The sequence below is a fragment of the Engraulis encrasicolus genome, chromosome 9 (genome assembly GCF_034702125.1).
Source record: "Engraulis encrasicolus isolate BLACKSEA-1 chromosome 9, IST_EnEncr_1.0, whole genome shotgun sequence".
In the NCBI taxonomy this organism is placed as follows: domain Eukaryota; kingdom Metazoa; phylum Chordata; class Actinopteri; order Clupeiformes; family Engraulidae; genus Engraulis; species Engraulis encrasicolus.
Genome location: NC_085865.1, coordinates 14,510,824 through 14,527,586, shown reverse-complemented (window position 1 = coordinate 14,527,586; position 16,763 = coordinate 14,510,824). Strand labels below are relative to the sequence as shown.

General features: G+C 42.6%; 1 protein-coding gene across 1 annotated transcript; it reads left to right on the top strand.

Annotated features, from left to right (window-relative positions):
- Positions 1-11,940: 11,940 nt before the first annotated feature.
- On the top strand, positions 11,941-16,413 carry tnfsf10 (TNF superfamily member 10). Its single transcript, XM_063206076.1, has 5 exons — positions 11,941-12,082; positions 12,800-12,946; positions 13,231-13,276; positions 13,389-13,508; positions 14,231-16,413. Exons 1-5 carry the CDS (start codon positions 11,960-11,962, stop codon positions 14,698-14,700), a joined length of 906 nt encoding a protein of 301 aa, XP_063062146.1. The 5' UTR covers positions 11,941-11,959; the 3' UTR covers positions 14,701-16,413.
- Positions 16,414-16,763: the final 350 nt, after the last annotated feature.

Here is a 16,763-nt window from a genome sequence, read left to right as displayed (position 1 = left end):
TTTGGGTAGTTTGGGTTGTGATCGTGCTTTTGAAAGAGAAAACACAGAATATTGCTAATAAATATCTTAAGCCAGTCACTAGCCATGAGTGAAAAAAAGGTTTTGTGTAATCCTTCATATTTTGTGAGAAATCGCATAGAAAGCGTATATTCTGCTGGGGTATGTAAACATATGAGCACCACTGTATTTGACCCCTCTAGTCAAAGAAGACAAAATACTTGGTGGCAAATCCCTTGCTTTCTTGTACAGAGGTCAGATGTCTCTTTCAGTTAATGACAATGTTTCTGGATATATTAGAAACGTTTTTTGTCCACTTTTCTTTGCAGATCACCTCTAAATCATTGAAGTTGTATGACTGTAGCTTGGCAAATGGGAGCTTCTGTTCCCTTCACAGGATTATTATAGGGTTAATGTTTGGAAACTGTCTAGGCCACTTCATCAGAGGTGCTTCTTGCCACCAGGCAAGGTAGGCAGCCGCCTGGGGCCCCCAAGCCCCTAGATAGTGAATAACAGCCCACACTTTACCACAGTAGTGGCGATTTTAGTTCAAATGTTCATTCTTTTGCATTTTTGCTTGGGGCCCCATCTATCCTAGAATCGCCTCTGCACTTCATGACCTTAATGTTCTTCTGCTTGAGCTACTCCTTTGTTGCTTGGGCTGTATGTTATGGATTATTATCATACTGGGAGGCCAATCCATGACCCACCTTCAGTCTAGTGGTGGTGGGAAAGAGGTTGGCATGCAGCATTGTACGTTTACATGTCTCCCTCCATCCATTTCTTGATGATGTGAAGTTGTCCTGTGTCTTGGCCAGACAAACAACCTTAAAACATAATGTTACCACTTTCATGTATGATGTTGGAGAAGGTGTTGTTCTTGGGATCATAGGCAGCATTTCTCTTCCACCAAACACAATGAGTTGTGTTAATGCCAAACAGTTTGATTTTGGTGTCATCTGATTCCATCACCTCCCAATCATATCCTAATCCAGTTTGATGTTCATTGGCAAACCTCAGGTGAGCCTGAACAGGTTCCTTCTGAAGCAGGGCTACCATACTGTACATGCACTACAGGATTTTAATTCCCTGTGGTATTAAGTGTTTCCAATAGTTTTCTTAGTGATTGAGGTCCCAGCTGCCTTAAGATCATTTCCTCGCTCCTCTCATACAGTATTAAAGGGGCTTTATCTCTTTTTTCTGGTTATTAAATTCCCACAAGGTCAAATCTTGTATGGAACTACAGACAGGCCTAAGATTGATGATTGATGATCATTTTGTATGTCCTAAAATTGGGAAGAAATGCACCAACAGTTTGCTCCTTAATATCTAGGAGCCCATTTCAGCCTTGTTGGGTTATACAATCTTGTTCCTGACATTCTTTGACAGCTTTTTGGTCTGTCCCATGTTGGTGGGTTTAGTTTGATTGATTGACTGATTCTATGGACTGATTCCTCAGATTCAATGTGTCTTTTGTGCAGGTTACTATTAACAGGTGTGTTCAATTCAGATAACAAGTTGATTGGAAGTGCCATTTGATCTGCGGGATCAGAACTCTTAATGGTTGGCAGGGGATCAAATACTTATTTCCCTCAATGAAATATAAATCAATTAATATATATTCTTTAGAGTTAATTTCTGGATTTTCTTTTTGATATTCTGGCATTCCATATTAGAATACATATTATCATTAACATTAAAGACTGATCATGTCTTTATTAGTGGGCAAACCAACAAAATCAGCAAGAGATCAAATACTTATTCTCCTCACTGTAGCATCTTGCACGTTTAAGATGATGAACCAAAATGTGCTGTCCCTTTAAACCAGGGGTGGGGAACCTTTTTCATTCGGGGGGCCATTTGAAATTCATCCAAGGGCCGTAAAAGTCGTCCGAGGGCCGTATTATGAACACAAACCGATTTCCCCCTGCACTTTAGGACTATATTGAAGGCAGCCACCTTTAAAACAGACACACCTTCTCTAGGTCCCCTGAATATAACATAGCTGTATTGCACATGTATTTTCTAAAATTCCTTTACAAAATGAAGCTGCATACATTAAAACTATATCGGAGGCCGGATGAAAGGGTCTCAAGGGCCGCAGACGGCCCTCGAGACAGGTTCCCCACCTCTGCTTTAAACTATACTCCTGTTGTCTCAGGCCGATGGCATCACCCCCTGTCTCTAGTTTTGGGCGGATTCGTTTCATTCTCATGAATCTAACAACAGCGTCAGCATCACCGTTCTGACATAACATTGTCTGCCAGCATCACTGGAACAAGTCTATTTTCTGCACAGGTGTGCGTGTGCTATGAATGAGCTCCCATTGGACTGTATGGGCTGGGAAGGCTGGGACGGGATGCTGATTCCTGCAGATTGAGCTTCCATGCAGACTGTCCAGAAGGACAACGGAACAGCCTGTGAATCTCTCACACTGGCGCTGCCCCATCCCCATCCCCATCCCCGTGCACGGCTGCACATTTTGTCCGGGTTCTAACTTTCTCACAGCAGACACCTCTTAAAGTCTGGCAAAGGAATAGGCTACTGATATAAATCTTACCCAAAGTACGACAGCAGTTGATGTTACAGTAGATAACATACAAAACGGGACAACGTCCAAAATAATTGCTTGAAAAAATAATTGTGGCTTTTGGGCAGTTCAATCATCGAAACTCTAACCCTAAACTTTAAACTTTAACCCTAACCCTGCTACTGTATCGTTCCGTCACTGATTTCAGTCTTACGAGTTTGAGTTTATTCACAGATTTCCCTGAAATCATCCTACAATTTATGTGCCTAACTGCGTGCATCACATGATTTGCTGTGTTGCGTGATGGTCAACCGACATACATCACATAGCCTATTTTCTTCCCGCGTAGTCCCTACAACCCTGTCGCGTACATAGGCTACAACAGGTTGGGAAACAATGGTCTACTCCAGGGTTTCCCAAACTGTGGTGTGTGCACCCCTGGGGGTGCGCGGCTTGCCATAAGGGGGTGCGCGAGCTAAATAGAGCAATGGTGTATGTGAGTTTTTATCCAGCATTAATGAACATGAAGTAGTTTTTAATTGTATGGTGTATGGTTGTATGCTGGAAGGGTCCATCTGAAGTGTAGTTTAACTTCTAGACTATTGGAAAAGAGGATTCCCCTAAACAACTGTGCATAATGTGCAGTCAATGCGCAGTGAATCGTACTTACTTAGCCATCAGCACACCAAAATATTCGCTTAGGGGGTGCATGAACCACTTTAAAATGTACAAGGGGGCAGGGTAAAAAGTTTGGGAACCACTGGTCTAATCTAAAGATAAAAAATGAGAAATAATCATGTGACTGCCTTTCTTAGGAAAGTAATCTATTAACCGTTGCTTTGCTACATTTCGTTCGTTTTCTCTTTCTTTTTCTCTCTCTAATAATGAATTGTAAATTTGAAGTGTTAGAAGGATTATAATTTGTTAAATGTTTAAAAACAAAACACTCCTTTTGGCCCCCCCTATATCTGGGGCCCTCTTAAAATGTCTGATTTGCCCTGATTTTCATCGCTCCCCTAACAGAGATCACCTTAGAAATCAGATTGATTTTTTTCATGTCAGTTCTGAAATTGGATTTGACAGGATCAGGCCATGTGACCAAACCTGATCTCCAGAGTCTCACACAAAATGAGGAAATGCCACAGCGAAACCATATCTGTATTAATTTTATGCCATTCACCTGGAGGAAGTTTGTTTGCATATTTTTTAAGTACGTGCACATCAGGTTTTGCATGCAAACAACAAAAGTTATCAAAGTCATGCAATCTCAGCTAGGTGGAGAGTTAATAATTAATCACCCTGAGAGCCGTGGTGGTTATTGCAAAAGAAAACAACCCCTCCACCCACCCTCCCCCTCGGAGCTGCGTGCAAATGTGAAAGTTCACATACCACTCGTGCAGGAGAATGTTATCATTCGACTCAGGTTCACATTGTATTGCGCTTCCTGACTTTAAGGCCACACAGTGAGAGACAGACTTGTTTCTCTAGTGAAGGAGAGAGGATTTTTATTCTTTGAGACCTTCGGGCAAGACCTTTTTCCCCTCTTGATGACATGAAGCCTAAGCCGTATAGACGCTGACTCACCAGTTGTAAGTGAGTAGTATGAGCTGGCTTTGTTTGCTGCATGACAGACCGACAGTCTGAGAACAGATGTATAGTGTAATAGTCTGTCTGCACTGAAGTGCCATTAGCTGATGTCAATTTTGTGGGGGGCCTGATAGGAGCAACATTCCCTTTAGATAGCAAAACCACAGTGTCCCCTCTCTTTCACTCACTGTAAAAATATTGACAAAATGGTCTTGTTTTTGCTCAAGGATTCTGTTGCTTTATTCCACTGGAGATTCCATCCCTGTCAGCATGCTTAGATACAGATGTTTGGACGAGAGCAGGCGAAAAGATAATGTTTTAGAACATTTTTGGCACCTTTTTGATGACAGAATGATTTGTGTGTTTATGCTGTTAACTTGGAGCTCTTGATATCCATCACTGACCCCACCCAATAGATGACCAATTCTGTTTCATTGCCTTTCCTCCCAAACAGCGGACGCCTGCCAAATCATTGTTAAAAACAGCATTTGAAGACAAAACACAATTATTTGAGGATGAAAAAAATCACCAGGACAATGGATTTTCACCAGGACAATGGATGGTATTCCTCTAAAACCTGAAACACTTGTGAGTTTATGATTATAACCCATCATAATGTGTCAAATGAATAACCATTTAAAACTCTGGAAAAAAGTTTCAATGTTTGAGTAAATTTATGGGTGGGTAGGCTGAGAGCAAAAACAGTTTCCTTTGTCAATACTCAGCAGTTTGTGTAAATGCGTCAGCTACATGTAAGCACCATTTTCAGCCAGTGAATGATTTTCAGCCGAGACAATAGGCCGCCCTTGCATTTGAAACACACTGCTGAAACCAGCCGTCATACTCTTACCCCGCCACAGCCTGGGAATCTCCCTTCTCCTCAGCGACTCTTACTCATATGTGACTTCACGTGACCTAACCACCGACTTTTCCTCCTTGTTTGGGCCTGCAAGCCAAACCAAGCTTCCCAGTCTGTGAACATAGACTATGCTGTTGGGGTCAGTCAACCCTACCCTCCCTACAGTACCCCCCCACCCTAGACCCACACCCACAATCTCTCCTTTCCTACTCCCACTGACACTTTATGCCAGAGGACCACTTTACTTTCAATAAAAAAGCTGGACCTTTGTGAGCGTGGGCCTCTCCTTGAGCCGAATTCTTGATTCCCCAAGTGAAATGAGCCATTTAAAACAAAATCCCACCATGTCCTAGCACGCTGTGTGGGGGGTATACCCTCAGAGCACAGCAAAAACCAAGAAAGCTACACCATCTAAAACCTGCACCCATACAAATACTGTATATGTACTTTGAAAAGCAGCAGTTGGATGCTATATTAGTCGTTATTACGCAAAAAAGGGAAAGACCAGTAACTGGACTGTATGGCCTATTGTGTTCTGCAAGTTGTGCCCAGTGGAGTAGACATTCGAAAATAGCCTCATTCAAAAGCCCCCGTCTTCCTTTCTCTTTTTCTGACTGACTGCCTGACGTGATTTTAAATCCCATAATGGGAGCACGTAGATTTCATACAGCCCAACTTCTGCTCAAAAGCATACAAGTCCATACAATTCCCAAGACATGATTTAGTTCAGTCATGCAACCAGAACTCCTCCAGTAACTGGCAGAGTTGTATGAAGAAGTAGAAGTTCTCTTACACATGCAATTGCAACACTGGTAGTATGACATTACATAGTTGAAACCATGAATTCTCACACCAGCAGTGTTGTAATGACATCTGTAAGACAACTTCTACTTCTACTTTATACAGCTCTGATAACTGGTGCCATTTGCATTCAGGTGATGATGCTTGTAGAAATGAGAGCGCAAAACGAGAGCTATGGAAAGATGAGATATTTTTACATTTGGCTTTGTGCCTTATGTATTGTATTTTTCCCTATTATTTCATCACCTGTAGAGTCACCTTCAGTTTTTTTTGCGTCTGTGTATCCTGGAATAATGGAAGGATGAGAGTTTTACAAAGCTTTGTGTTCCATTTACTGTACTATATTTTGACCTGGTGTGTTACCCATGAGGGGTTTGTTGAGTCTTTATGTCCTGCTATTTTCATTTTATATTCATAGTCAATCGCTGTTGCTGCTCTGTGTGTGTGTGTGTGTCTGTGTGTGTGTGTGTGTACGTATGTGTGTGTGTGTGTGTGTGTGTGTGTGTGTGTATGTGTTTTAACTGCTGAAAGGCTAATTATACTGTGTATTGTATTATGTTGTGCTATATGTTTAATGTGCAATGATGTGTAATAAGGTTTTTGTGTATTTATGTATTGATGTAAAATGACAGACACCTTAATTTCCTTCGGGATTAATGAAAGTACTCTACTCTACTCTACTCTACTTTTATTTTGTGGAGAGTCAATCAGCTCTACAGGCCTGTACGTACGGAAGAGCCCAGGTACGGATTGTGACTCCATGGGCCCCTGGGCCAGGGAACAAGAAAGCCCCCCCTCTGTCTGATTTACAAAAATTTGTTTTTTTAGGGTAGATTTTAGAGACCGGATATTGTTGGGGGTTTGTGGATGTATTGTATAAAGTGTGATTTTAACACAATATGAAAAAGGAAAGAGAAGGGAAATATAGAGGTCGTCAGGGCCCCCTTGACTCTTGGGCCCCTGGGCCTGGGCCCGGTAGGCCCGTGTAGTAATACACCCTAGGAAGAGCCACCTTAAAAGATGAGTTGGATTCGCTGCTGGAGCTTTTCCTGGCGTCAGCTAAAACAAAACCAAGCCAAGCTTGAACTCTGGGGCTGCAAGCTCACACATACACATACTCACACGCAAATGTGCACACACACACACGCACGCACGCACACAGAGACACACGCATACACACATACACAGCCAAGCCTCAACTCATGGGCTGCTGTTGGAAAATCCCGAGTATCCGGCCTGCCCATTGGTCCCTGAATTTTTTTTTCTTTCTTTTTTTGGCCAAAGTTTTTCTCCTCCTCCTCCACCCCAGCCGCAGCATACGTACGTGTGCCAGATATGAGTAGATCAGGCGTGCTATTTGTTGCATTGTTTAGGCCGCCTGCCATTCAGAGGGGGGTCATGTCAACAAAAGCCTGCAGAGACTACGGTCAAGCACAGCTGGCTGGTAGAGATAGAGGCAGAGAGGTGAGAGAGAGAGAGAGAGAGAGAGAGAGAGAGAGAGAGAGAGAGAGAGAGAGAGAGAGAGAGAGAGAGAGAGAGAGAGAGAGAGAGAGAATTAGCACCGGGAGTGCGAGACAAAAGTCAAGATCAGACTTGAGCTACAGCAAAACTTTGGTCTCTATTGTTTTCTCGTCTATCTCCTTCAGTCCACCCACACCCACTCTCTAAAGCTTTCAAACAGATTACAACATTTTTTAAGGTTAAGACAATCTTAGAAACCTGTGTGTTAGCCTTTGCCATAACTGTAATACATACATCATAAAGCAGAGCTGTATAAAGTAGAAGTACTCTGTAATATCAAACTACTAGTGTTGTAATTACATATATGCTGTACTCTTATAGCTGTAATTACCAAACTAGTGGCATGATAATATATGGTTTCAACTTTGTGATATCAAACTACTAGTGTTGTCATTGCATCTATAAGAGTACTTCAACTCCTACTTTATACAACTCTGCCATAAAGTAAAATACTTGAAATCAGTAATATCTGATTGTGTTGAGAGACCCAGTGCATGGTCATTACACTCAGTAAAACCCCTCTCACTCATTCCATTTCCGTAGTTCGCCTGGCCAAAGTTAATCTTATCGTGGCTGATTATTTAAAAGGGTTCAAGCTGTGGTTTACTGCAGGGCTGTGCTCTGATAACACATTTAAGGGCTTATGGATGGATACATTTTGGGTGTCTGTTTTCTATTTGGGAATCAAGTCGAACATTGTGCAACCCCTTCCATCTCGTGTAACCCAAAAAAAATCCTGAAACAAGTTGGTGCAGAGCCTATATGGAAGTCTACACAGGTGTCTCTGGTTTCCTTTTCACATATTTCATTTCCTCCTCCTGTCTCGGCCAACTTGAACCTTTTTTTGGAGCTAAAATGCAGCTTCATGTTAACATATATATTTCAGTTAAGACAGGTAGAAGCACGGTAAGACTTTTTTAAACAATTCCCCTTTTACACTATATCACTAGATCTCATTACAACATACAATGTTTTTCACCTACTTGGGACAAACCTTAATTAATTAATTTACATTAATCCTCATGCTAACCTTTACACTTTATGGTACAGTGGAAGCAGGCCCACCGACAGTGGGTGACAAATGTGTATGTTCTCTAGGACCCAACGAGATAGGGGCCCCGAAATCGGGTCCCTATTACATTGTGCATTGGGTAGGGGGCCCTTTCACATGAAAGCTGTCAGCAGACCCGAGTGTAAGTGCGCCTACATGTCACATATTGTTACAAATTAAAGTTAAAATTTCAGCTCATCTGAATCTTTTGTTCATACATCAAGCTGCGGCCCTAGACCAGACAATGATATTAAGCCCTGGGCCATGTCCAAAATGTTCCCTCTCTCACTGTCCACAGCACTTTACACAGTGTGTGTGTGAGTGTGCGCGCGAGTGTGTGCGTGCGTGTCTGTGTGTACATGCGCGCGCGTGTGTGTGTGTCTGTGTGTACATGCGTGTGTGTGTGTGTGTGGGTGTGTGCGTGTGCATGTGTGTGTCTGTGTCCGTGTGTGTGTGTACGTGCGTGCGTGAATGTGCATGTGTGTGTCTGCATGTGTGTGTGTGCGTGTGTGTATGTGTGTGTGTGTGTGTGTGTGTGTGTGTGCGCGTGTGTGTGTGCGCTGGGGTTCGTGCTGCTTCGTGGGTCAGTGCACTTCGTCTGCTTCTCATTACAGTGGCTGATCAGATCGCAGCAGCGAGATGTTGGGCTGAAAAATGACTTCATGGGCTGAGCTCTTATTTGAGCTCTTAAAGTGTCCGCAACCCCACCTCTGCAGAACCAACAGGCCCTCAGTAACCACAAGTTAGTCAGCCGAATAAATAGAGGTGCCCGTCAACTTTTTTTTTTTTACATGGCTGCATCTATGTTGTCAGTGTTCTTCTTCATCTCTCATCCTGAGTAAAGTCCAGTTTATGCTCAGAAACCAAATTGTCTGCGCAGTGTCGCATATTAGCCTGGCGACACCATCCTATGTACTCCACCCAAAGATTTTGGCTCCGCACATCCTCTGGCAAAAGCCTCGAGCTCGGTTCTCCCAGTGTTTAGCCAATCAGCAAACAGTTGAGAGTGGTGACACAGAACTCACCCGCGAAGTCCGTTACTGATTGGTTAAGGTAACTATATTCACACTTTTGTTTTGTAATTTGTATGCTTTTGCGACGCTATATCGCAACAGCCATGCTAATAAAGCACAATATGGGTTTTAATTTGAATTCGGAACTCCAATGAATGTAAATGGCAGAGTAAGATCAGACCATCTCCCACCATCCACGGAGATGGATTCCTCTTGGCTTTTGACAGACTGATTGAAGGCGCCAACAGTCGGCTTTTCGCCCAGGCTAGTCGCAGATAGCCGTGGCAGAGATTTTGCCCCCCTTCGCAGAAGTCGTTGATGAGTCATATAGCCAGGTGGTATAGTAGCCATTCAAATTTTATTTTCATTTTACAATAAAGCACATTATATAGAAATATAAATAGAGCGTATGACTTCAGTTGCATTGACATGGTTTTCTAAGGTAAAATGTTGTGAACACAGTCAATTAGGTGACTGCTGATGTTGATTATGTTATATGAATTGTCGTGCATGCAAATTGTACATGCCACAACCAGGCATTAGCACTTTGGTAGAAGCAAAGCCAATTCTTTCAACTTCAACGGACTCTATACCTCCTGGAAGAAAGAGTTTTCAGTATATGAAAGCCAGATCCTCTGTACTCCCTTTGACGAGTACCATCACATATGTGATTACAATTTCAGCAATATTTGAGTGCTCACTACAGTATCATAAGACTTTGCAGGATTTTTAGTTCTATGGGAGCTGTAGAATAAGAAGTAAAGAACTGGGGGAAAATCCTTACCTCAAAGGGAGCACAAGATGCTGGTCATGCAAAAAAGTCTATCTACAACTTACAAAATGATTCATGTAAGGTTGTAAGGTTGACATGCACATGTACTGCAATGTACTGTACTGCAAACATTGCACATGGAATATGTAGGCCTATGTGTGCCTACTCTTACAGAATGGCACATACACTGTAAAACATTCCAAGCCAGTTAAGCTAATTCAACTTGAGGCTTAACTCAATTCGAGGCTTTCTCAAGTTGAGTTGACTTAAAAACTTAAGGCAGGAGGGCAACTTACTTTTTTACGTTTAACTGGCTGCAATGTTTTACAGTGTACTATATGGTGTTGGTTAAACGTATGCGGATATTTTAAAAGCAGATATTTTATTTGTGTACATGTAAACACGGCATGTGGATAAAAACAAAAACTCCACAGTGACTGCGTTTTTTAAAACCACATACTGAGGGGCAGCCATGACCTAGTGGTTAAGTAGATGGACTTTAGATCAGAGGGTTGCTGGTTTGAATCCCACCCTTCCACTCCCCATCTCACTCCATGGCAAAGGTGCCCTTGAGCAAGGCACCTAACTCCACACAGCTCCAGGGACTGTAACCAATACCCTTCCAATAACTAAGTCGCTTTGGATGAAAGTGTCATCTAAGTGTAATGTCATGTAACATACTATGAAAGTGGCCCTTTTCTTGTTTTCCCACATTCTACAGCCATTTAAGTTTTAGCTTTTTTGTATGGGTGGTTACCAGGATAGGCCACATCTGCTTAGGTGCACGCATAGGATCTGGAATATTAATATCTGACAACAATGTTTACGTGTAATAATAATAGGGAGTTGTAAGTGTCCAATGGCACAAGGGTACGCACACCAGATTCAGGAAGACTGGGCACATGATGCATAGTCATTCCATGGCTTTTGAGGGGTGTTGCAGGCAGGCACCCCCTGGGACAAGCACCATCTATCACATTACACTTGCCAAAACATGCCCCATCATGTGTGTGACGTGTCTCATCATTGAGGGGGGAAATGGACTGAAATTGCTGCCCTGATTCTGTGGAGTGTGTTGCTACAATATTGGAGAAATTCAATGTGGAGTACATACCTGAATGGTTAGTGCACTGTATGGGGGAGGGGTTGTCTTCAGTTCTTCTGGAGATTGTTTTTCCTCCCACTTTAGGATGGATTTTCCCTTTTTTGGCTGATGGGGAGGAGAAATGCCTGCATTTGCACTGTGTGATGGATTCAAAAGAGGCCCCTCTGAAGCTGTGGGCAGAGAGGTCGAGCAGAAACTGAACACTTCAGCACAATAAATCAGATGACGAAAATACCCCCACCCCTTTAAAAAATACAACAGCGGGAAACAATAGGGCCTAAATCCCCCCCACGGACATTCATATGGGGGACCCGATTGAAACCATGTGTGAAACATTAAAACAGTACCAGACATCCAGACTCTCCTGCAGCCTTTGTTTCAATTAAGTAAACACAAAGTGATGAGGAGGGGGGTATTTATTTAAAATGCAAAATAATAATGAGATAGCAGAGAAGCCTGTAACTTTTTGCTGATGATGAAATTGCAGATTACTTCTGTTAAGTGTCTTCGGCAGAAATCTATTTCCCCCCCCTGAAATCTGACTGCGTAAAGAAAGTGGAAGAGGAACAATAGGCTACAAAGTTTTGGAGAAAACTGTTCCTGGTCGCTTTTTCCTTGATCGCCAACCTCTGCTCCGCCTCCATGTTTTTTTTTCATATGTAGCCTACTGACTGAAAGAATTCATCCCCAGCTTTTGTCTTGTACCTCGACACAGTGCATGCAATGGTCAACATGACAAGCTCCAATTCAATGCAATATATCGGACTTATACTGTTGGCAGCCATTCTTTTACAAACCATCGCAGTTGCCGTGACATTCATATACTTCAGCAATGTCCTGACCACGGTAAGGCACGTTTATGCAGTTTTTGCGCGAATAAGAAAGAATGCGACTTCTTCAGCAACTTTTACTGCACGGTGGACACTAGTCCACCTGATTGTTCGATAGGTTAGGTATACTGTTGATAATAAACAATAGCGATTTATTTATTTTTCCTGAGCTTTGTTTCATTTCATCCATGCATTTCCAAAAGTCGAACTTGCGATGTTTGGGGAGGGGGATTTAGAAGTTAGGATAGCCTACTCACAAGGCGCACCATCCGATCCAGGCATCGCTCTTGAACTTCAACTGGATTATTCAAACAGTACACGCAGTGGACCCTGAAAAATACTAGCAATCACAACGACTTGGATTATCCAGACAAATGACTAACAATGTTAGGCTTATGGCGCGTCCCAAGGAACTAGGCGACACATTTACCTACAGAATTTCAAAATGAACAGATATTAGGTTAGGTGACTTTATTTTAATGATCATCATTACCTACAATAAGTTTTACTTCGCGGAGAAATCATGGTCTGAATCACAACTACAAGATTACGTTAGGCCTACCATATCTTTACGCATCATATCAATTGTCCTCTAGGATTTTATAGGCCTATATTTTATATTCAATTGTCTGTTGCAACAATAGTATGTAGTAGGGCTATTTCATAAACTGCAGTAAGTTTCAGAGCTAGGCCTATTTGAAAATAACGGAATCTATCACAATCTTACTTTCAGATGAAGGAAACATTCTCCAAGAGCAGTGTATCATGTTTGATGCGCGGCAACATCAGAACCATCAAGGGTATTGATCCGAGTTCGACAGAGCTGAAAGACGACCCCTGCTGGCAAGTTACCCAACAGCTGCACTTCTTAATCGAGAAGGTAATAACTTCACTGGGGCGCAGAATGTAGGCTACAAAGGCAGACCATGGGCAGAGGATGCACTCAAACAATGAATCGATTTAGCTACAATTTAAGCCTGCCTTTTGGCAGCCTTTTTCATTAAGAAGTTTGCTGGACATGGTTTAACTTTTGAGCTTGTGTCTACTCAAAATGAAATAACCTAACATGAAAATGTAATTACTTGGTAGGCCTATATTAAAAATATAATGATTCAATGAAAATGATTCTGAATGTTTTCTCTCCCTCCTTTCCCCCAATGTCAGTCAATGTCAAACCGCTATCAGAAGGAAATCACCTCAGCCATAAAAGGTAGGCTCCCAGCATCATTTTCTTCCCCTACTCTTAGTTCCCACGATAACAGATGGCTGTCCCGCTAACCTGTTTGCCTGAGCTTCTAGTTAAATTGTGCATTTCCTCTCAGATGAGGTGACCCGCATGTTGCCGTCTCTGGTAATTCAAGACCAGGAAACTGCTCCAAGACCCAAGATTGCAGCTCATGTCACTGGCAGTTTGCCTCCGGGCACAGACAAGGATTTAAAAGGTCGGTTTTCAATCCAGGTGCATCGTTATGACTATGTTTTCACATTCTTCCTGGTAGGTTCTCTTAATTTCAAGACAAAGGACTGTTGAGGCATGGTATAATACTTTACTAGCGGGTAAATGTGAGGTTTGTGTAGGGTTTCCCTGTTTTCCTCACATGGCATTACTCAAATTAAATCCACTTTCAGAGTAAGAAATGACCACCAATGCAAGGAATGCTTTTAGCTGGTCTTTACCAATTCTGAGATTGTATCATGCTAACATGGATGAATCAAAACACCCATTGTATAAAAGAAGATATTTTAAACATTTGAGGTTTGTGAAGAGCAAAACTTTTTGAAATCTGGCTGCATTACATTGCAAGTCAGCTTTTTTCCTGCTCAATTGTTATTGTGCAGTCAGCATTTATGACACGACTGGCCATGTCAGAGGGAAATGCAGGTTTTGCTGACTATAGCAATTTTGAAAGAGTGATTACATCTGGGTCTAAATATTTCACAGTTATCGTCCACTTTGGCCCTTTCCTGCACATTAGGATAAACTAAAACAACACAAAACAAAACAAAAAACAGCAAAGCTGGTGTGTAATTGGAGAAATGACAGAGAAATATGTATCCTCTCTCTGACTCTACGTGCCAAGCTTTTAAAACAATGGCCCTTCTTTTCTTGACAAGCCCTACCCCCCTCTAATCACAGCCCTTTTTTTTGGCCTCCACGTCTCAGGTCCTCTTAACAGGAAGGTCCAGGGCCAGAAGATCCAGTCGTGGGAGTCCAAGAAAGGCCTGGCTTTCCTCCAGAATGTGCAGCTCAGCGAGGGGGAGCTCGTCATGCCACAGTCGGGCCTGTATTACATATACTCCCAGATCTACTTCAGACACACCATGTCGCCCGACGAGGAGTATGCAGACGACGCAGCCGGAGACAGTGCAGGAGGAGGCTCCTCTGTGCGGGGGAAGCCCATGCTCCAGTATGTCTACAAGAAGATGGGCTCCTACCCGGTGCCCATTCTACTCATGAAGAACGCCCGGACCACCTGCTGGTCCCGGGACACCGAGTACAGCCTGTACTCCATCTACCAAGCGGGGCTGTTTCAGCTCGGAGCCGGTGACCGGGTGTTTGTCACAGTCAGTAACATGAGCACCATAGACATGGATGAGAAGTCGAGCTTTTTCGGGGCGTTCTTAGTCAGCTAAAAGACAAGTCATGATCCACACATCCAGTGGCTGTGCAATGTCTTCATAGACTCTTGTTTCACTGTGACGAGCTAGTCCACACACACAGATTGCCGATGTTGCTCGTCTCTGAAACATCACTGGTGCTATTGAGCGTTTTGAAAAGGTCACAGGCCTATGCATCAGATAAACGGCAAATGTGTGGTGGTGAACTAACAGTTCCAAATAACGACACACTGTAAAAAAAAAAAAAAAAGAGTAGTGATTGTAAGCACTTGAGGGTGAGATACACTCCCGGACATTGCTCATCCTTCCAGTGGTAATGAAGATAATTCTTCAGAAGCTGCATTTGAAAAGGGAAGATAAACCTGTATAGGAGTTGCGACTGACGTAGCCCCCCCACCCCTTTTCTAGAGACATTGTGGAGTTGTGCAAGCTTGCCCAGAAAGCTGCAGAAGCAGTGGAGCCAAGAGGCCTCAAAAGGACCAAGGACAGTGTTGCCAGATTGGGCGGGTGCCCGCCCAATTGGGCTACTTGGGATGAGCGTCGGCGTGCAAAAACGGGAAAAAATTGCCATTTGGCGTTTTTTTAAGCCGTTTTGGGCCCATAGAAGTCAATGTAATTTGTTGAATTTGGGCGGAATTTGGCGCATTTTGGCGGTTTTTGAGAACCTTTTGGGCGGGATTTGGTCAGACACATCTGGCAACACTGACCAAGGAAGCGTCCAAGTCTTCTCTCCCTCAGCAGGGATGACAGCCGTGTGGTGTGCAGGCCAGGGAGATCTGCACCTCTGTCCTGTGTTGTGTTGTTCTGGAGAGGAGTGTGTCACGTGACATGGTGTCTGTCTGTCTGTCAGGGCAGGAAGGCTGGACGGGACGCCGCTCATTTTTCCAAGAGCGTTTCCTCCTCTCTGTTCCTGTGCAGAGAATCTATGTAGCAAGCAATTTAAAGACTTTTTTGTACGTCAAAATGAGGTGCCTATTATACAAAACAAAAATTCACAGCACTTTTTTCCTTTTGGGCGAGAGATAAAAATGTGAATGAGTAAATCTGTTGAAAAACTGTGTATTTTTTTTACTTCATAGTTGGACTTTTTAGTGAAATTGTCATTAAATGTGGGTGAGGACACATTAGTGTGTAGACTCAGTAGGAGAAATCTACAACACCTGAATGTTTCCAAAGGTCTAAATACTGTGAAGTCCTCCTATCCTGTTATTAAAAAGTATATTTTCCTTGCATATCTCAGTCCAAACAACTGTAGCTTGTGATCAATGAGGAGTGGATTTGCTGAATGGGTTGGGGAGGTGTCAGTTATCGGCCTTTCATGAATGTAAATGTACCACTAAGGTCATGATTTGTTTATTTCAGTGTTGTCACACCATGTTAAATAAAGTTTGGACTGATACTAATCTGGATGGTTTTCATTACCATGACTTATTTTACTGCCCAATTGGAAGACACATGCAATGGAAACTTCCTGAAGTATCTGTGAAAATGTACCATAAAGCTGTAGATAAAAAGATGGATGATGACTTGAATGCATAAAACATTTGACAGTGAATTTGTTAATCCAAATGGGAATCAAAGAAATGAAGGAAATTAATTCTCCATACAGTGGTGGTAATAATATATTTAACCCCTTGCTGATTTCGTTGGCTTGCCCACTAGACATGATCAGTCTATTATTTTAATGGTCAGATGTTTATGATCATTCTTTAATTTAGAGGTCAAACCTTTCTTGTAGTTGATGTTTGTCCACTATTCTTTGCAGATTATCTCTAAATCATTAATGTGTTGTGGCTGTAATTTGACAACTGGGAGGTTCAGTTCTCTCCATAGGATTTCTATGAAGATATAGTCCGGAGACTAGGCAACTTTATGACCTTAATGTGCTTCTTCTTCAGCCACTCCTTCCTTTCCTTAGCTGCATGTTTTAGAAATGTTATCATGTCGATATCCATCCATGACCCACTTTCAGTCAAGTGGTGGAGGGAAGGAGGATGGCACTTAGGATTTTATGGTAGGCCTACATGTCTACATCTCCATCCTTTTGTGAAGCTTTCCTGTGCCGTTGCCAGACAAAC

What these genes read in the sequence shown, in the direction of transcription:
- tnfsf10 (XM_063206076.1), top strand. Translation starts at nt 11,960, where the DNA reads ATGGTCAACATGACAAGCTCCAATTCAATGCAATATATCGGACTTATA. An exon ending in TGCACTTCTTAATCGAGAAG is followed by an intron (nt 12,947 to 13,230) that starts GTAATAACTTCA and finishes CCCCAATGTCAG; the next exon opens with TCAATGTCAAACCGCTATCA. An exon ending in CACAGACAAGGATTTAAAAG is followed by an intron (nt 13,509 to 14,230) that starts GTCGGTTTTCAA and finishes TCCACGTCTCAG; the next exon opens with GTCCTCTTAACAGGAAGGTC.